This window comes from Carassius carassius, chromosome 13 (genome assembly GCF_963082965.1).
Source record: "Carassius carassius chromosome 13, fCarCar2.1, whole genome shotgun sequence".
In the NCBI taxonomy this organism is placed as follows: domain Eukaryota; kingdom Metazoa; phylum Chordata; class Actinopteri; order Cypriniformes; family Cyprinidae; genus Carassius; species Carassius carassius.
The window spans coordinates 21,200,331-21,221,491 of NC_081767.1; the positions used below are offsets into that span (position 1 = coordinate 21,200,331).

At 38.1% G+C, this 21,161-nt stretch overlaps 1 protein-coding gene and 1 long non-coding RNA gene across 3 annotated transcripts; one reads left to right on the forward strand and one right to left on the reverse strand.

Moving 5' to 3' along the window:
* Positions 1-1,213: 1,213 nt before the first annotated feature.
* Positions 1,214-3,416, reverse strand: LOC132156086 (ras-related and estrogen-regulated growth inhibitor-like protein). Its single transcript, XM_059564923.1, has 4 exons — positions 3,267-3,416; positions 3,080-3,133; positions 2,919-2,995; positions 1,214-2,616 (listed from the first exon to the last, which is right to left on the reverse strand). Exons 1-4 carry the CDS (start codon positions 3,337-3,339, stop codon positions 2,191-2,193), a joined length of 630 nt encoding a protein of 209 aa, XP_059420906.1. The 5' UTR covers positions 3,340-3,416; the 3' UTR covers positions 1,214-2,190.
* Positions 3,417-3,422: 6 nt separating this feature from the next.
* Positions 3,423-13,047, forward strand: LOC132156088 (uncharacterized). 2 transcript variants are annotated; one of them, XR_009437383.1, is made up of 5 exons: positions 3,423-3,539; positions 5,311-5,384; positions 5,568-5,664; positions 8,810-8,970; positions 12,677-13,047. It is a non-coding gene; the product is annotated as an uncharacterized LOC132156088 (long non-coding RNA). The 2 variants fall into 2 exon arrangements; XR_009437382.1 differs by lacking the exon at positions 12,677-13,047 and adding an exon at positions 12,097-12,121.
* The last annotated feature ends 8,114 nt before the right edge of the window (positions 13,048-21,161 follow it).

The window sequence follows — 21,161 nt, forward strand, 5'->3', positions numbered from 1 at the left end:
AATGTTTGGGGTAGGTATGATTTTTACTTCTACAACCTCTTTCTTTTTTAAAGATTAATATTAAAGATAATTTATTTATGAGATGTCAAAGCTGATCTTTCAGCTTTATGACTCTGGTGTTCTGTGTCATGATCCTTCAGAAATCATTGTAATGTGCTGATTTGCTGCTCAAGAAACAGCTGTGCTGCTTAATGTTTTTGTGGAAGTAGTGCTACAATAAAAATATAATTTAAAAAAAATAATAATTATCTGTATTTTTGGGTGATTAGAAAGTTCAAAAGAATAGCATTTACTTGAAAATAATTTAATGCATCCTTGCTTAATAAAAATATTAATTAAAAAAAAAAAAGTCTTACTGATCGCAAACTTTTGATAACTAGTGTAGTTAGGAAAAAACGCTGATTTAGAAATTGTGGTGTGACTTCAATATTTTTATTTTTAAGTTATAATGTGTAGTTTGTGCTAGAGGAGTCACATTAAGTTACAGTTATCTTGCATTATTTGTGACTGGTTATATAATACTAACTATAATTGAAAATCTCACTAATGACAAAGGACAACTTTTTATTAATTTTTTTATTGTAACAACCGTCATGGCAATTAGTGATCATACACTTTTTCCATAAGATGTCCCTTGAAAAACCCAAGGAATATAAATTATGATTTTATTTTATTTTTTTGATTGTTGATAAAGAAATACTCATGTACATAAACTGTCAGCTTTACACCATATATTCATTGCATTTGTTCCACTTTAAGCTTCTATCTGGAATCTTTCATCAACCAACTTGTTTTCGGTGTAATAATGTGTTCAGTACAAATAAAGCATATTCATTTACTGATTGTAACATTGCACTGTACAGTGGCTCTCAGGGGAAGTGTTCCTTAGATTTATTAGATTTATAGCACAAAGAAATATTAAAAAGTTTGGTCTAGAAACCAATACATGTTCTCAATAAAGCACTTGAACAGCCCCAGAAAAGAAGCTGGGGGAAAATAACACATTTTGTGCGGTTATCTGAATGCACACAGACACACTCATCAAACAGTACATTGTAATTGAAATGCAAGATGGCCTTGATCTAATAACAGCTCTTTGAATAATAATACCAGATACTGTTGGAGACTTTTGTATTTGATAAATGTAGCATAAGACAATGTTGTCTTGCATCAGCATTGACTCATGAATGATTCCCATGCCCGTCATCACCAGTGTTTATCTTATTCCAACATTCATGATTATTTGCAGAAGCACTGACATCTTTCCTGTTCAAAAAGGAATAGTTTGCTGAAAATTTACTAATGCTTGGGCCAAGATATAGATGACTTTGTTCCTTAATCTGAACAGATTTGGAGAAATTAAGCATTAAATCATTTGGTCATAACTGGATCTCTATAGTGAATGGGTACCATCAGAATGAGAGTTCAAACAGCTGATAAAAACATCACAATAATCCATAAATAATCAACATGACTGCAGCCATCAATTCAGATCTTGTGAAGTGAAATGCTGCAAGTTTATAATAAAAACTGCATCAAGACATTTTAATGTCAAAACCATTCCTTCAGGCTAAAATATGAGTCCTCTATCCATAATAGTTTTCTCCAGTGTAAAAATCCTCTCATCTGATTCGAGAGAAATATGCACAGATCAAGTACAGTTTAGAAGCAGTTGTTTGTGTTGATAACTTGTGGATTATTGTAGTGTTTTTATCAGCTGTTTGGACTCTCATTCTGATGGCACCCATTCACTGCAGAGGAACAATTGGTAAGCAAATGATGTAACACTAAATTTCTTCAAATATGTTCAGACAAAGAAACAAACTGATAGCCTGTGGGTGAGTAAATTTTTAGCAAATTTTCATTTTTTAAGAAAGCAGAGGAGGTTAAAATACATGTTTTTCTTCATGCAGTTGAATATTCACTCCACTTATGATTGATACAATCTGCTGCCACATAGCATCTTAAGCATTTTATTGAGAACTCTCTGATTTCAATATGTTCTCAATTGAAGCCATCACCTTAGCAGACATACTAGGGCTGTCTCTTAGTTGCCCCCAGATCCAGCTGTAGTCACATGAGAGATCCCAGACTCTCATGAAAGCCACAGCAATGGCTCGTCCCTCTCAATGGATCTAAAATAGGTCATATCAGACCACATACGCTTTATTTCCAGAGCTCCCATCACCTTCACAGCGAATCTGTGCGCCTGCGGGTAAACACTGCAGACATGCTCTTCACAATGCCCTTGATGCCTGCTAACTTTTTCACAGACACCCTGGACTCCCTGATTCGATCCATCAGCCCATGGAAAACCATGAGGACACTGTGGTAGTTCTCAGCAGCTGAAACCTCATAAAACTGACAGTCTGCAGACAGCGCAAGCAGTCTGCCCTCTTCGCTGAGGACCGTACGGCGATGGTGCAGGTCCCTCTTGTTTCCCACAATAATTATAGGCATCTTCTCAAAGCCCAGAAAGTCCTTAGTGGATTTGATTATTTGAATGAGTCTGGAGACAGCGTTGAAACTGGACCGGTCACAGATGCTGTAGACCAGCACAAAGCCATCTGCCCACTGGACTCTTTTCTCACACATCAAGGACTCAGAGGACAGGTCCTGCCGAGAAGAAGACAACCATTGGGTATTTATTCAACTTTTCAGATGGTGTATTAAAAAAAAATTAATTCATCACAGAACATCTTACATTTATTCAAAAAATTAAAAAAAAAAAAAAAGAAAACACATATAAAAGTGTCCAAACACACAAAGTGTCTAAAACTTATCAATTCAGCTGGCCAGGCTGGGAGACCGGCACATTATCTTAAGCAGGTTTATGCTGTTATTTTTTTGTTGGTGTTTTATCTCTACATCATTTGAAAGTCATACAATATAAATAAAATAAAATAATAATGAATCACCTGTGAATATGGTGCATCCCAGATATTCAGAGTTTGCACTCGTCCATCCACAACAACATTGTGAGTGTAAAGGAACTCTAGAGAAACCAACTTATCAGTTATAGTGAAATGTAAAAATATAAATGAAAACTTACAAATCAGTCAGTGAAAAGACAACATACCAATATCCCCATATTCCCCGATGAATCTACGTGTCAGGAATCGGACAATAAGTGCTGCAAAACACGACACAAAAAGTCATATGAGCATACGGCAAGATGTTCATAAAGTTACAAAAGATGACTGAAGCAGAAATTAATGCTTTTTTCTGGCTGTATATGATAATATACTTGCAAAAACTAAACTTACCAGATTTTCCAACATTGTCTGTGCCGAGTACCACGACGTTTGCATCCATTCTCTGTCCGTTTAGTCTAGTCATGTCTTTTACAAAGATGCTGAGTGATCTGGCGCGTTTCCGCCGCAGTCAACAAAGTTGAGGAGAAGGCGGAGCTTAGACGTGCTCGCTCCCGTGACGCTGATTTGCTCGGGCGTGAGTTACGTAAATTACGAAGAGCAACTAACTCAAAGTAATCACAACAAATATTGCATGACCGTTGCCTTGAAAGGTATAAAAGCACTGTAAGTCAGTATCCATTTAATTGCCGTACTTTGCTTAAAATGACTGTGAATACTGCATAGTCATTGTTTACATGAATTGTTTAGACACTGAACCTGTTTAAGGCCATAAGGTGGGTGTGAGTAGATTATTGAGGTTTAGAAAACATACCTGCTAGGCTTATGTATACAAAAGTATTCACTATATTTTCAACTAAAAGGTCGCACAAGTTTCTTTAGCTAAAGGTTTACGTTTATTTCAAACCATTTCAGTTATAAATTATAACAATTTTTGTGTATTCTACAAAGTAAAATTTAAATAGCATCATATTTGTGTTATAGGTAGCTATTGGATGAGCAGTGAATACAATAAAACCACACTTCCATGTTGGTACATGCTGTTACAAACTGTATGTTTAATGAACTGTATTTTTTCCTGGACAGTAATGATTAAAATTTTCACTTGCTTATTATAGCCAGTACATAAAGGCCCTTTCAGAAGTTTTCTTCTTCTTCATAAAACATAAATAACGATTAAAACATTGGTCAGTGACTATTTATTTTTCCTATGGTAAAATCCAGGAAAGGTAAAAATGAAATGCACTATAAAATGCATTGTCCATAACTGGCCACTAGGGTGCAGTATAATCACAATAATTAGACATCTGTTCATGACAGAAGTGCCATAGGACAAAAAAACAAACAAACAAAGACATCGTTGTCTGCAGTGTTAAGATTAAATTAGTTAAAACAGTACAGTTTAGAAGGGAAGTGTGTGAGGTAATCTCATGTTTTGTATACAGTAGCTAGTTGTTTTTTATGTCTTTTTTTTCACTTGCCCAACCCTGCTTCTGGCGATCGAATGCCCTGCAAAGTTCAGCTCCAATCCTAATCAAACACACCTGAAGCAACCAATTAAGGTCTTCGGGATCTTCAGAAAAAATTAAAGGCATGTGTGTTTGATTAGGGTTGGAGCTAAACTTTGCAGGACATCGATCGCCAGGAGCAGGGTTGGGCACTCCTGCCCTATACAGACAAAACAGGATTAAAAGTATTCACCAATAAATATGTCCCTTAAAAATATCATGAAAAATCAAATAAAATCTAAAACGGATAAAACCTAAAATAACACACTGCATGATATTGCCACACACAAACCAGAACAGAAACTCTGTGAGCACTTTTCTCAGTATGCATGTACTTTAAATACAAGAAAGCATTGAATAATAGCCGTTTGTACGCTGAGCATTCACATACTGATGAAGGTACCCACAGTGTTTCAGTTCTGGTTTGTGTGTGGCCATATAATGCAGTGTCCTCATTAAAGATATGGGTGGCCTGGAGGAAGCAGCTCCTTATGATTTATGTATTGGTCCAAAGAATGTGGTACCATTTTCCTGACTGCAGCAGTAAAAACAGGCTATTGTTTGGGTGTCTCAATGATACCTAAAGAAGCATCCGAAGACACACCTTTTTTTTTACAAACACACAAAGAAAAATGTATATTTCTACTATGCATTTCACCTCTTCTTTATCTTGCTTCCTAATCTAGTTGTTTAATGAACCAGGCATTGTGTATTATGATTATCGTTGGTTCCCTGATGAATTGCGATTGTTCTTTGCTTTGATATATAAATATAATTGTAAATTATTTCTTAACTTCCACTTGTACTATACCTTCAGTCATACACTCAGGTGACCGTCTGCAAGTTTCTGCCATCCTGAGTTGTTTTGCTCCCATGCCAGGCAGTAATCCTATCTGATGGGATGCTTTAAATAGTGCCTGTGTTTTCAGTATCCAGGGGGGGTCCTCATACACTTGTCCTGCTCCTGATGCCACCCTGCTGTCCCACCCTGACTGTGCTGTTGGTATGTGTGATTCATTTCATCTGTGACTGAAGGTGTGAAGTCATGTGTGACTCAGAAATTCGTTTTCTATTGAAGAGGAACTATTTGCCCTGGGACTGATTCTGGGGCTTTTTTATACTGTTGTCTATTAATTAACTACTAATTGTATTTCTGTTGATTTTGTTCTTTTCTTTCTCATTCAAGTATAGGAATATACACCCCAGTGGATCCTCTGCAGTGAATGGGTTCTGTCAGAATGAGAGTCAGATGTCTGAACAAGGTGCAAAATAGTCCGTTTAAGGTAACTGCTCCAATGACAAGCTGTTGTTACTTTTGAAAGAAAAAAACAACAACTTTTATGTAAAAAATTGAGAAAGGATTAACTCAGGTTAACTCTGCATTGTACAGATTCAGAATGTCAACCTGTTAGTCCAGCCTTTCTGCTTTAAAAAGGTCATGTCACATCACGTGGTTCATCTTTTTAAAACCTTGGTATATGCTCGAATGGATTACAGCTATGAGTAATTAAGTCAGGAATCAGTCAAAACATTATATTGTTTGTTAATTATTTATCATCAGCAGTTTTTTTTGTTAGTATATTTTGACTATTCATGTTTAAGGCTATTTGTGAGCAAAATTATCTTTTAAATAGAATTAAAAAGCCAATAAATGATTTGTCTACTGCAGATGAACAGAGTTAAAATACTTCATTTATATTAATTTACTTTTTAATCTAAAAAAATAATGTTATGTCAAATGTTTCTTCTCTCTTACCCACCTAGAGCCCAGTTACGGTTATTATTTCAATACTGACTTTATAAAAAGCACTATCAAACTAATCCGAGGCCACTCTGGTGAAGTGAAAAAATGTAAAGGGTTTCAGTGCCATAAAAACTGCTCCCCTGAACACATTCAAATCATATTTCTTTGAATGATCCATGCACAGCTTAGTCTTACCTAAATTTCAAATGTAATTTACAAAAAAAAAAGTCAAAGCAATGACAAGAAATGGGTCATATGAACACACTATAGTGTGATATAGCTCATTACATGCTTGACAGACAGTAAAATGTGGTATCTGCATTTTCGCTGCAGGGTTAGAAGAGCACAGCATGCAAGGTCCTTATGATTCTCTTAGGAAAATGTTTTAATGTCTTGTGATATGACCTATATATATTGTAAATTCTGATTCTATAATCCTATTCTATAGAATTCTAATTCTATCCTGAAAGGGAATGTAGATAATATTGTACACATCCTGAGGCTACTTCCTCAATTTCTTGACTGTCAGAGCTTAAATGTGTGAAATACTGCAAGAGTGTCTTAGACACCTCTATCCCACACAGGACAGTGTCATTTACTCCCATATAGGCTGAGCTTTTGCATTTTATTTTATTTAATGAACAATTTTATATAATACCATGTGATCATTATTATTATGTAATTAATAAAATTATTAAAGGAGCTATGTGGAGGTTTTTACTTAAAAAAATCTTTAAGATAGAGTTTTCCTTTATACATGTATGAGCCAACCATGATTAAAAAAAAAGAATGACACCTCGACTGTCCACCACGGTTGCCTCTATCAGCCTGTAGGCTCAATTGTGTGTGGAGAAGTCGGGCCCGAATTGGCGCGAAAATTCACAAAATGTGACATCATGCGCGTTCTCGTCTACTTGGGCTTACAACCGTACGGCACGCTGGCCATTATAGTAAGCATCAGCAATAGTGTTTTCAAATGGACTCTGCGGATGGAAAGAAGCGACCAGCCTCCAGCACAATTCAGACACCCACGGACACTCCTCGTAAGTAAAAAAAAAAAAAGAGCGTGCGCACTGAGAACGAGCATGAGACTGGCTGCAGTTCCTCTAACGGCCACTGGTGTCAGTAACGGTTAGAAATTTCAGAACCTACGCAATGCTCCTTTAATTATTAGTTGTTAAATTAATAATATTTATTATTAAGAAGCTGGTTATGTGATCTATGTAGCGATACATATTATTATTATTATTATTATTTGCTTTATTAACCTTATTACTAACCTTGCTGTATTTGCTCATATTAAATAGTCCAAATCAATAAATCTAAAAATTTAAATATATATATATGTGTGTGTGTGTGTGTGTGTGTGTGTGTGTGTGTGTGTGTGTGTGTGTGTTAAGCAATTTTAGCTGAGAATGTTGGCAGCAGTGTAAATTTTATATTTAATGTAATTTTATTTGAGAGCATCAGATGTTATAAATGTCAACGGGGCATATGATGCTTTAAAGATCATTATTTTGTATACTTGGTGTAACAGAATATGTTGGCATGCTTTAATGTTCAAAAAACACATTATTTTTTAAAATACTGTACATTATTGTAGGTCCTCTATGCCTCGCCTCTCTCAAATGCATAATTTTCTACGAAGTCCCTATTCGGAAATGTAACACCCTTTTCCATGATCGCAAGTTTCATCTTTCAAAATAAATGTTGAGACATTTAATAATGTCCTTAGTTTTACCATCAGTTCAAGCCCAAAAGGGGAACAGAGGAGCGTGACCTGGCTGCTTCAACACTAACTGCGGAGTCTTAACTTTTATAAAGAATATCTCTTTGGATTTGAGACTTTAGTCTTTGCAACTTTACAGATCTACTTTATGCACCAAGAGCTTGTAACACTCCAAAGAGACAGGAATAACTAAAATCGCATCATATGACCCATTTAATTAAAAGCAAGTGTGCATTTGAGAAAATGTTGAGCGTTAAACACCAGACTTATGATGAATTTTGATATCTAGTTACAAAACCAATACTTCTAAATCCCCACTTACTGCCATTTATTCATGCAGTCAGTTCCAGTAAAGTCCATGTGTGTGATTATGCAAATTAATCCTACATATGGACTAATCTAAACCCTCTTCCATGCTGGTTACTTCAACTCTTTCCTGATTCAGGTGTAAACTGTCCAAAGCAAAGAGCAACTGACTTGATGACTTGCAGCTTGTATACATTAAACATTATTCTATTCATTTTATTTAAAGTGACAACACTGGAAATAATCAGTTTTGCAACTGTGAAACAAAATCTAAATTTGAGTGAAACACACAGGAAAAATTAAAATAGCAATCATTACTTAGTTATTTCACATTTTCACATATTTCACATTTATACAATGTGCCTAATGTTAAAATTGCATTAATTATATTAATAATAATTATATTAAAATTATGATTAAAGTCAATGCACATGCTTTGTATATTATTGCATGTTAGACTAATCAAACAGGTCAAAGCTGCTGCATGGTTATTACATGTTTATTACCAGGAGTGGCACACACAGATCTTGCTATCAACCCATTAGCACATTTGATTTGATTTAATTTGATTGCATCTCATTTCAGAAATACTCATCATGCTGAGGCAGAGGTCTTTAGTGCTGTATGATGAGCATTTCTTTCTCTGCAGCCCAGATGTGCTGTTGATTCCAGCAGGAGGATGATGGAAGAGAGAGGTTGAGACACTATGATTCCCTTCTTGCATATTCATGGATGGGTTTCAAACGCTTCAATTATTCAGTTGGATGGATTTTCTTAAGGAGCTGTCCCATGAACTGTCCACCTTGAACTGTGAGTGATGGCATTTGATCCCATTTAAGTAGCAGATGATCTTAAAAAGAATGTGTTTGGCCTTTTCAGAACACAGGCCACTGAATCTCATCCGTATTTTATTTTTTAAAATTAAAATTCCCTGTTTTGTTATTGTAATGTGAACTTTCATGCTTAATTATAAACTAAAACATACATGTATATGGTGGACAAAACATGCAGAAATAAATAATAATAATAATAATAATAAAATAAATGGAATATTAAATTAAAAAAGTAATAATAATAATATATATATACCTATATAAAGACAAAGAACACATTTATTTAGGACTGTATGAACATATATTATAAGGCTACATAATTTCTTTTGTTTTATCAAGCTCATTTATTTCTTTGTGTTTTCCTATTATTAGAGTTATTTAGTTATCTTAAGTATTTATGCTCCCTTAAAATTGTAAGTTTAGTCGACCTGAAATGTGAATCTGTATTTGTCACACACCTGGACTCATTTTGTGTGTTTTTGCCCCTGTGACCCAGTTTCTGTCTTCCGTGTCTGGTTTGATTAGTTTCCAGGTGTGTCTCTTTATTTCCCCATGTGTTCCATGTCCCTGTTAATTTAGTCATGCCATCCACCTGTGTTTCCCCATTATCGTTTGTACAAAAGGCTTGTCCTTTCAGTTCTGTTTTGTCGGGTCTACGTGTGAACTTGTCTACTTGTCCACTTGTCACCTGTTACTTGCCACTTGCCTCTTGCCACCTGTTATTCTGCTACTTACCTTGCCTATGTTTTATTTAATAAATCCTTGTATCGTTTATCCGTCGGCTCCGTGTTCCTTCCAGCAGCGTAAGCCGTGACAGAAGACCCGACCCAAAAAGTTAAAAAAATTGCGTGTTTTCCCTCCGTTTTGTTTTCCGTTTTTTCACAGTCTTTTTCTTTCCGCAGTGTGTCATGGATCCCCTCTATCGCCCCGAATACCTCCTCCTCCTGCTGGAGCAGGAGGGACTGTCTCTCGAGGACCATACCAGACGGTTTCTCTGGATAGCTAATGCCACCAGCTACCCGGACCACGCGCTCCAGGTGCAGAGCGTTGTCGCCCGAAGATGGTCCTCGGGAGGATTTCGCCGCCTTTATAGAGTGGAATCTGGTGAGAAATGGGTCACCTCTCACGGTCGGCCCAATGGAGGATCTCTTGCCAGGTCCACTCTGGACCCAGAGCCCAGCCTACAAACTCCCCACGGTACGAGGCATAAGCCCGAGCCCACCGATGACGGAGAGCCAGAGAGCAATCCGTCAGACCAGGTGCGAGAGCCGGCGACACTGCCCACCACGAGGGAGCATAATGTGGAGCGCCAAATGGGTCAAAATGAGGGGGTTTCCAATGCACCTATGCCAGATCCTCCTTTAAGCCCAGGACGGGCTCCTGATCCTCCGTTAAGCCCAGGACGGGCTCCTGATCTTCCGTTAAGCCCAGGACGGGCTCCTGATCCTCCTGTAAGCCCAGGACGGGCTCCTGATCCTCTGTTAAGCCCAGGAAGGGCTCCTGATTCCCCGTTAAGCCCAGGACGGGCTCCTGTTCCCCCGTTAAGCCCAGGACGGGCTCCTGATCCTCCTGTAAGCCCAGGACGGGCTCCTGATCCTCTGTTAAGCCCAGGAAGGGCTCCTGATTCCCCGTTAAGCCCAGGACGGGCTCCTGTTCCCCCGTTAAGCCCAGGACGGGCTCCTGATCCTCCGTTAAGCCCAGGACGGGCTCCTGATCCTCCGTTAAGCCCAGGACGGGCTCCTGATCCTCCTTTAAGCCCAGGACGGGCTCCTGAACCCCCGTTAAGCCCAGGACGGGCTCCTGATCCTCCGTTAAGCCCAGGACGGGCTCCTGATCCTCTGTTAAGCCCAGGAAGGGCTCCAGCCCCAGAGCTTACTCCAATGCCTGCTCCTCCAAAATTCCCACCCACCCACCCACTCCTGCCCGGCAGTCCACATGCTCTGCCTGGCTCCCTCGTCCCTCCGGCTCCGCCTTGGTCTGGCGTCGTCCATCCTATGCCTCGGGACTCCACTCCTCCGGCTTCGCCTCATCCCTCCGTCCCTCCGGCTCCGTCAGGCTCCTTCATCCCCTCGGCTACACCTCAGTCCTCGGTCACTCTGGCCTCACCGCGGCCTTCCGGATCCACATCGCCGCGTCAGTCACCAGAGCCATCAGTTCCGCCTAGGACCTCCGGCTCCTCCCCGTCACCCTGGCTCTTCGGCTCTCCGTCTCCACCTCGGGCTCCTCCTCCACTTGCTCCGTTGCCGTGGGTCGAGTCCCTGGAGTCGGTGACCATTCCTCCTCCATGGCTCCTTCCACCGTCGGCCCCACCTTGGGCCGTTATGGCTGTGGCCTGGGTCCTGCTGGGTACCTCCTGCTCCAGATCCTTCCTGTCTCCTCCCTGGCTCCTCCCTCCGTCATCTCCTCCCTGGCTCCTTCCTCTGTGGTCCCTGTCTGCTGGCCCCCTCCTGGGAGGCTGTCCTCCACCGGAACCTCCTCCCAAGTTCCCACCCACGCCTCCCTTTGTTGTTTCTACGGTGCGAGGACGCACCTACCGGGAGGGGGGAGTACTGTCACACACCTGGACTCATTTTGTGTGTTTTTGCCCCTGTGACCCAGTTTCTGTCTTCCGTGTCTGGTTTGATTAGTTTCCAGGTGTGTCTCTTTATTTCCCCATGTGTTCCATGTCCCTGTTAATTTAGTCATGCCATCCACCTGTGTTTCCCCATTATCGTTTGTACAAAAGCCTTGTCCTTTCAGTTCTGTTTTGTCGGGTCTACTCGTCTACGTATGAACTTGTCTACTTATCCACTTGTCACCTGTTACTTGCCACTTGCCTCTTGCCACCTGTTATTCTGCTACTTACCTTGCCTATGTTTTATTTAATAAATCCTTGTATCGTTTATCCCTCGGCTCCGTGTTCCTTCCAGCAGCGTAAGCCGTGACAGTATTATGGGACAACACTGATATTTGAGTTATCACAACAATTAAATAAAATCCAGGAAAGTTATTCTAACGGTAAGGCAGTAAGGTTTAAATTGTTATAGCCATATATATATATATATATATATATAATATTATTATTATTACTATGATTTTTTTTTATTATTATTTTTTTTTACAGAGCTATGACCCTAAATCAGAGGTGCCTGAACTTTTTAACACGAAGGCCCAAAAACTTGACTGAGGGCCATGGGCTAAGAGTAAATGTTGCATTATGTCCAACTATATTATGTTAAAATGTACAGTATTAAATCATTAAATAATGTGAACAAAAATTTTAATTACATTGTTTACATTTTATTTTAAATCAAATGCACTAAAAATTCATTTAACTTTAATAAAATGTTAACACCAAAATATATATTAGAAATGAAGATATGATCCCCCTATGTTTATCCCCCTGCACTTGTGAAATGGTATGGCTTTAGCCCATAGTTACTGGTTTGAGCATCTCTGTCTAAACGGGACAACTTTGTACCTAATTTCCCCCTGAAAGGTAATGCACCTTTTAGAGATAGATAAGGAACAAAGTCGTTATGAGAGTGAATCTGTCAAAGCCAGTCCCCCCTTGACTCTACGTGTTGCCTGTCTTGAGATGGTAACCACTGTCCTTTTGTGAGGCGCAGCTTTCATTAGACATCTGCGGAGGAACCGTTACAAAAGGAAAAGATGAGACCATTGCTTTTTCATATCCCCCTTAGGAAGGAAACGCTTGAGCTACTTTGCTGTAGAGCCACAATCTGTGCACCGAGGAGGCAGAATCACACAGCCCACTGAGCGCAGCCCTTCACAAACAGCTTCTTGTAGTGCCACTACATGTATTTTGGTGGGAAGGGGGCGGAAGCTGCTCCCTGCACATCTCAGTGTGCCAGAAAGTGTTATCAGTTCAACGTTAATGCATGTGTCTTGACACATCACTTTATCATTGTGTGTAAATCAATGAGAAACTGACGCTGAATTTAAATGAGACATCCTGTTGCTTATGTCTGTTGCTTGAGTGCATCTTGAGGAAATTTTCTGAAAGGGTCATTTGCGTATTTCCTCCCTTAATTAAAAATAAAAAAAATTCCAAACCGAATAATGGTAGTACTTTACAGTAATTTGTTAACATCATTCATTCGTATTCTCTGACAATGGACAACAATTTACAATAATTAATGATAATGTTCTAATGTTATATAAATATACTATGGACCATTTTAATAAGCTAGATGATGGGGTTTCACAGTATTTTTTTTTTTTTTTAATGTACAACCTTAATGCAATTTTATAATGCTGTACTTTGTATTTTATTACCTTAGCATTAAATTACAGAAAACTGGTTAATGTTTCTACATGAGCATTTCTAACAGAGTGACAACAAATCTTTCTCTCTTTCTCTCATTTTTCCCCCTCTTTTGGAAAGTAATGTAAATGCTATTCGCTATTGGGGCAATTGGGAATACAAAAACTATATTTTTATAATTATATAATTCACTGCTATATAATTTTACCCATCTAAGATGCCTTTCACTTCTGAGAAATTGAGCAATGATTCAATGATCAAACTGATCAAAAGTGACAGCCAAGACTAAACTGTACAAAATATTTTTGATGTATCAAATAAATTCTTTTCTCACATTTTTTTTTTTACAAAATTAAGAATCCTTAACAAATACATACAAACATAAATTAAGATGCACAACTGTTATCAGCATTGGTAATGAAATTATTCTTGAGCACAAATTCAGCATATTAGAATGATTTCATAAGGATCATGTGACACTGAAGACTGGAGTAATGACTGCTGAAAATTCAGCTTTGTCTTCACAAAAATAAATAATGATAATAAAATAGAAATATATATATATATTGTAAAGTTTCACAATATTAATGTTTGCTGTACATTTTATCAAATAAATGCAGCCTGCATGAATGAGCAGGAAAAAACTGACATCAGAGAGTAATAATAAGCTGTAGTTGCCACCACTATAGAACTAATCTGATATAGCATATCCACATTAATAACCAGCCAGTCGCTTGTCTGGAGACACAGAAAGGTAATACTAGCATGTGTGATCTCATGACTTGCATTGTTAGTTGAATTTGTTTCTAGATATCTGGCATATGTGCATGCTTGAGGGGGAAAGCAACAAATGAATAATTAATGTCATAAATATGTTAAGTGCTTTCAAATGGTCCCTAAACACTCACCAAGCTATTACAATACTCCCCTTCTCCTTCCTTTTATGTGTACTATGCATGCACGATTGATTCACTGCCACTCTTGCCATAAGTTCTTTAAAAAACACTGTAAATTGGATAATGCAGCCCTCACGTATGAAAAGGCCAAGCTTAAAGGAAATTCTCTTACTGGAGGAAAATCTGGTTCAGATTGTTGGAATAGCGATATCTTTACTTTGACAATTTTTTGAGACATTTTTCCTTTTCACCTTCCGGTTAAACTTGTGACAGAATAAAAACAGAAATTGGCTGAACAATTGAAGGTTCTCAGCTCACATGAATGCACCAATGATTTAAGCACCTTTGTTCATTTTCATGAATGCCTTGATGCCTTTTGCATTTTCAATATTTTTCTGAAAGGACACATTTGGCCTATTTGAATTGTAGCTTCCCTGACTATATCCACAAAGAGAAATACTTAACTTTTATAAATATCTCTAGAATGTCACTGGTTGAATGCCATGACAAAGGGGCGAGTACATGCTTGGCTTGCATTGTTTAAAAACACAAATGAAATCAAGGAGTCCTTTCCTTCTTTAGAACTGCACAGGATGTGAGCCAACAGGTTGTGTGCAAAATGCGAAAATGCTAACTATTTTCAAAAACACATGACAGAATTTTCTAATTATGCAGAAAAAAACTTTTTTCTGTATAGTTATAAATTGCAACACATTGTGTATGTGTGTGTGCTGATTCACTATCATTTAAAAGTTTGTAATGTTTGATTTAAAAAATAAAGCAATAAATAAAATAAATTATTCCGCAAGGATGCATTAAATTGATGATAGATGCATTTATAATGTTTCAAAAAAAATTAACCTATGAACTTTCTATTCTTTAAAGAATCTTGAGAAGAAGAAAAAAAAGTCTTTTGATTTGGTTTTTAACATTGATAACACAAGCCATTATTAGTAATTGAGTAACAAAAAACACAAAATCAGCCTATTACAACAATGATTTCTTTTTTTTCTTTTTTTTTTCTTTATTTTGATCAATAAAATCTGGCGATGACACTACTTGGGGGGGGGGGATACAGGTTGCTTTATAGCATTTCAGATGCATTGCTTACAACTGTGCCACCTCGAGTAAAAGATGTGGCTCCTGTCATGAAATGTAGACATTTAAGTTTGCCCTTTAGTGCATTCTCATCAATCCACATACTTCCAATGGGTTTGTAATGAATTGAGAGGTGGCACGGCACCCTGTCTCCAACCTGCTGTCACTGTCTGGCCTGTGAAAGCACAGTCAGCAGCTCTATCTGAATTTATTGGGGTTTTCCAGAGTGAGAGACTGTGAAATGCTAAGTATGCTGTTTATTTCCTTCATCAGCTATCCATGGTGGCAACTCATTCTGTGCCAGCAGAAAGAACAGAGCCCCTTTAGTGCATTTTATGTGCTCTTAAAAGGAGGTTAAGGCAATTTGTCTGTCCCCTGCAATAAACTCCATCACGCCCATAAAACTGTATCAGTCAGGGAGAGGACAGAATAAATATCAAACTCTTGGTAAGAATAACAGTATCATTTATCTGAACTGTTTGGTTTTCTGTCTGAGTGTGCCACACCCTGGTATAAAAGTATCCTTAAACCACAATGTTCACCCGAGAATGAAAATTTGCTGAAAATGTACTCACCCTCAGATCATACAAGATGTAGATGAGTTCACTGGAGCGAGTATTATTATGGATTATGAACTGGTAATTTAGCCAGAAGTAAGGGTTTAAAGTTAAAATGTCTTAATAATTATTTGGACTCTCATTCTGACGGCAACCAGTCACTGCAGGATTCATTGGTGAGCAATGATGTAATGCTAAATTTCTCTAAATCTGTTCCAATGGAGAAATAAACTCATCTCCAACTGCCTGAGGTTGAGTAAGAGTAAATATTCAGCATTGTTTTTTTAGGGTTTTTTTGGAGGGTGAGTGTTGTAGGAGGCATTAACTATTCCCTCATTGCAAAATTAATTTGATGAAAAATTACATTGACAATTATAAATCGTATTAGTTTTAGTTTCATTAGTAATGACAATCATAAATCGTATTAGTTTTATTTTCATTAGTAAACTATTGATAATTTTAAATCAATTTGGAATTTGGTGGGTGAGTGTTACATTTTACATTCTATTCATTCATTTGTACATTCTTATACTGTATGCTCTATTTTATGCTTTTAGCTGTTTTATTTCAGTCCTATAAACTCTCTTGCAGTCGTGTAAATAATGGAATTTTAATTCACTTTTAAAGGTTTAAGATTTCAAAAGGTACTACATAACAGAAATTACCCATAAACTTAGTTTAGTTATTTTATGCAATCACAGCCATAAACCACAATAGATTTTAATAGATATAAGTCATTTGGATCTACATACCCTTATGAATTATTAAGCAGCCTTTTGCCCAAGCTGTTTCACTTATCCATTTTAAACTCTTAATTACTGGTAGGAATAAACAGAAGTCAGCCCCAGTGGCAAAATAACTCCATGCATAAAGATTCAGATTTCTGTGTGTAGGCCCTTGTGTGGAGATATTTGATAGCATGCCTGTTTATTTCTAGTTGGCAGCTTTTAAATGCTTGGGTGGGAAGGTTTAATTAAAGGGATTATTTACCCAGTGAAATTTAAAACTGGGGTTGATCCAACACTAGCAGTATGGCAATGCTATAAGAGCGCAGAAGCACCAACGGTGATTGCTCAGCTCTAGTCTTTTTCCACCAGCGTTTCATCTAACTATAGTTTTAATCATAGACTGTCAGCACTTGGAAATCAAAACACAAATCATGTTCATGAGAAAGTGCTCAGCTAACAATTGCTAATACTGTGTTGCTTCTGTGGTTATAACAACAGAATAATGTCACATAAAAAATCTGGATTAGAAAAGTCAGTCTGTGCTGTGAGGGACTGTGCATTTTGAGGCCAATTTAGCTGTAACATGACCATCAGAGATACTTCAAACCAATAGCTTCCAGACATGGATGGTAATTTGTGTGCCTATTTTGTAACACTTTGAATCTGCAGACCTTTTGCATTATCTGCTCTGATTTAAGGGGATTTTCTGTGGATTAGGTTTGAATATGGTAAAATGTTCTCAATGAAGCCACTAAATACTAAGTGTTTTTAACTAGTGATTTTATGAGTTTGTGTCTTTTTTTAATTTATCTTTAGGATGAATATTAATGACTAAAATAAGGTTTAAATGACAGTTGTTACAAGTTTGTTTAAATTAAATTGTATGTGATTGATCATGTTCTGAAGTCATTATTAATACGAAATAAAAAATAGTTTGATTATTTACAAGTTGAGACCTTAGATATTTAAAAGCAATGGCTTTCAAATATAATGTTGAATTGTGTATAGTTATTCATTTTGTCATAAATAACAAATAATAAAATATTAATTTGAATATATATATATATATATATGCACACACACACACACACACACACACACACACTGAACAAAATTATAAACACAACACTTTTGTTTTTGCTCCCATTTTTCATGAGCTGAACTCAAAGGTCTAAAGGCCCATTCACACCAAGCACGATAACTATAAAGATAACGATAAAGTATAAAATATAGTTCTTAAAATCGTTCTCAATATTAAAGAATAGCAGAGTCCACACTACAACTATAACGATAAAGGCATAGATAAACGGTATCAGTGGAATCATTTTCAAAACGATTTTTTCCAGCTGATGAATGATACAAACATTGACAGCCAATCAGAATCCATCCTGCTATAACGAGCTCGGGAATTTAAAGCGACAGACGCACGCGCGCTTATAATAAACAGACCATATCGTTCGCTGGTGTGGACGCTAATATCGTTATCTTTATAGTTTTCTTTATAGTTATCGTTCTTGGTGTGAACGGGCCTTAAGGCTTTTTCTATGTACACAAAAGGCCTAATTCTCTCAAATATTGTTCACAAATCTGTCTAAATCTGTGTTAGTGAGCACTTCTCTTTTGCCGAGATAATCCATCCACCTTACAGGGGTGGCATATCAAGATGCTGATTAGACAGCATGATTATTGCACAGGTGTGCCTTAGGCTGGCCATAAATAAAAGGCCACTCTAAAATGTGCTGAAATGTGCTCTGTGTTTTATCACACAGCACAATGCCACAGATGTGGCATGCTGACTGCAAGAATGGCGTTTCAGAGAATTTGGCAGTACATCCAACTGGCCTCACAACCGCAGACCTCGTGTAACCACACCAGCCCAGGACCTCCACATCCAGCATCTTAACCTTCAAGATCATCTGAGACCAGCCACCTGGACAACTGCTGCAGCAATCGGTTTGCATAACCAAATAATTTCTGCACAAACTGTCAGAAACCATCTCAGAGAAGCTCATCTGCATGCTCGTCATCCTCATCAGGGTCTCCACCTGACTGCAGTTCGGTGTCGTAACCAACTTGAGTGGACAAATGCTCACTTTCAATAGCATCTGGAACTTTGGAGAGGTGTTCTCTTCACGGATAAATCCTGGTTTTCACTGTACAGGGAAGATGGCAGACAGACTGTATGGTATTGTGTGGGTGAGCGGTTTTCTGATGGCCCATGGTGGGGTTATGGTATGGGCAGGCGTATGTTATGGACCAACAAACATAGGTGCATTTTATTGATGGCATTTTGAATGCACAGAGATACCGTGATGAGATCCTGAGGCCCATTGTTGTATCATTCATCCATGATCATCACCTTATGTTGCAGCATGATAATGCACGGACCCATGTTGCAAGGATCTGAAAATCAATTCCTGGAAGCTGAAAACATCCCAGTTCTTGCATGGCCAGCATATTCACCGGACATGTCACCCATTGAGCATGTTTGGGATGCTCTGGATTGGCGTATACGAAAGCGTGTTCCTGTTCCTGCCAATATCCAGCAACTTCCCACAGCCATTGAAGAGGAGTGGACCAACATTCCACAGGCCACAATCTACAACCTAATCAACTCTATGCGAAGGAGATGTTGCACTGTGTGAGGCAAATGGTTGTCACACCCTGATACTGACTGGTTTTCAAATAATGCAGAAGAGGGGGTTGAAACAGCAAAAAACTATTGCCTCATGTCCAATAACTTAAGTTGCAGATTTAATAGAAATAGGAGGTTGAGAGGATTATAATACTGTATGTGGCACTATGACATGCCTATCTTTAGATCTGCCATTGCCACACATCAGCTTGAGTTACTAATGTTTGTACTCTGTGTTTCCCTCTTTGACTTGTAGATGGTGAGTTCACATTTGACTAAATAGCTTTATTTTTAATTATGCAATGGTTAAACTTGTCCGGCCCATCTTGTGGCGTACAACTGCACCTGTAGAAGATTGCTTGCCACTTCTTCAAGAACTTTCAGTTTTGTTTTGGTTACTTTTGCTGACTTTCTGAGGGAATCAATTTCCCATCACATTTAAGCTGGTTTGCTTGCTTGCACCAGTGTGGATTTATTGTTTTTCCCAGAAGTAAAGTTTCAGATTCAGTTCAGAGTCAACAATTCGGTATGCATGGCAGGACCTTCCAGGAAAGCATTTAGAGAGCAATTTGTTCTAGTTTATTGAACCCCTGAATACCTACTACATAATATCTACAGAACTACTGACGGCATAGAGATTGTGAAAGTTTAACGTCATTCTTTCCTCTAAGAGCATTAGACAGCAAAACAGTGTTGTAATTTACCTGTGCAGGATATCGCAACCCATCACTCCACGTGGAAAGCTTTATATTTGAAACCCTCACGCTGCAGTGCCACTGAAGTTTAAAAGCACATGTTGGCTTTTCTATTGATACCGCCATAAAAATAGACGGAAGAGGTTTGTGTGGTTTGAACACAGAACTCTGTTAATAGCTAGGAGAGCAAAACTGAAAAAAGAAAGTCGCCTGACATTTTCTCAGTCAACATCTGCTAAGCCTACAAATGCCAGTGTGTTATCTTTATAATCACAATGTTTCCCATGGGTGCTGTTGTTTTTGTCTTTTTTGGGAGTGGTATTATCATGACTGTTTCAGAGTGCAAGGCTGGACCCTGACGTTATTAGCCTGTTTTCTTTGTAAGTTATGTTTGAAATTTTCCTTCCCTGGAAAGACCGAAAGGCAGTGCTGTATACATGTACCCAGGGGCGGATCAATTGCCACCCTAAGAAAAAGCATTGCCATACATGTACTTGGAGATGACTTGAAAAACGCACATAAACCATATTTTGTTGCAATCGTGTGTTTGTCGTCTTCATGTTTCATTGGTCAAACAGTTTATTCTTAGTCAGCTTAGCTACAGTGGAGATTGTCTCGGCTACAGTGATAGGTGGATCTATCCTCTATCCATATTAGAGATTTCCTGCACGTCATAAGTTATTACTTCTAATTGACTTATATTGAAGTGGTATAGACCCTGCACTATACCGCTGCATACACATGACATCATCTTTTCCACAAATACCTGTTTATGTAGTTTACACGGAAGCAAAAGCAGTGTCATTTAAAAAAAAAACTTGCATACTGAGATTTCAAAAGTTTTTTCAGGCCCCCAAGATGCTGTTGTAGTGTAAATGAACAGCCAAATCGCCTAAAACTTTTTCTTAACAATACTTGTTTCAAGGTGATTTTTACCTACGCATAGTTTCAGTTGGTTCTAAATTTCAGCACAAACTACATTTCACTGTCAAACTGCATGAAATTGTACTTACTCAGATTTTGGCGTCCATTCATGGTCAGTGGTAGAATCTGAAGGGAAATGGCAGTATATGGTATCTGCTAAATGCTGGCATCTGGAGACATCACATATGTTCAGTCTCCAGGTGAAACTCCAGCCTGCTGGCATAAGTAATTATGCTGCTCCGCAGGCCAGATTACCTCTGATGTAAGATTGTCTTTAGAACAACAATGTGGAGAAATCTAGGCCAGTGTTTTCCAACATTTGTTTGTCTTAGAGCCCCACAAGCCCATCAGTAAGGCTCAAATGAGGT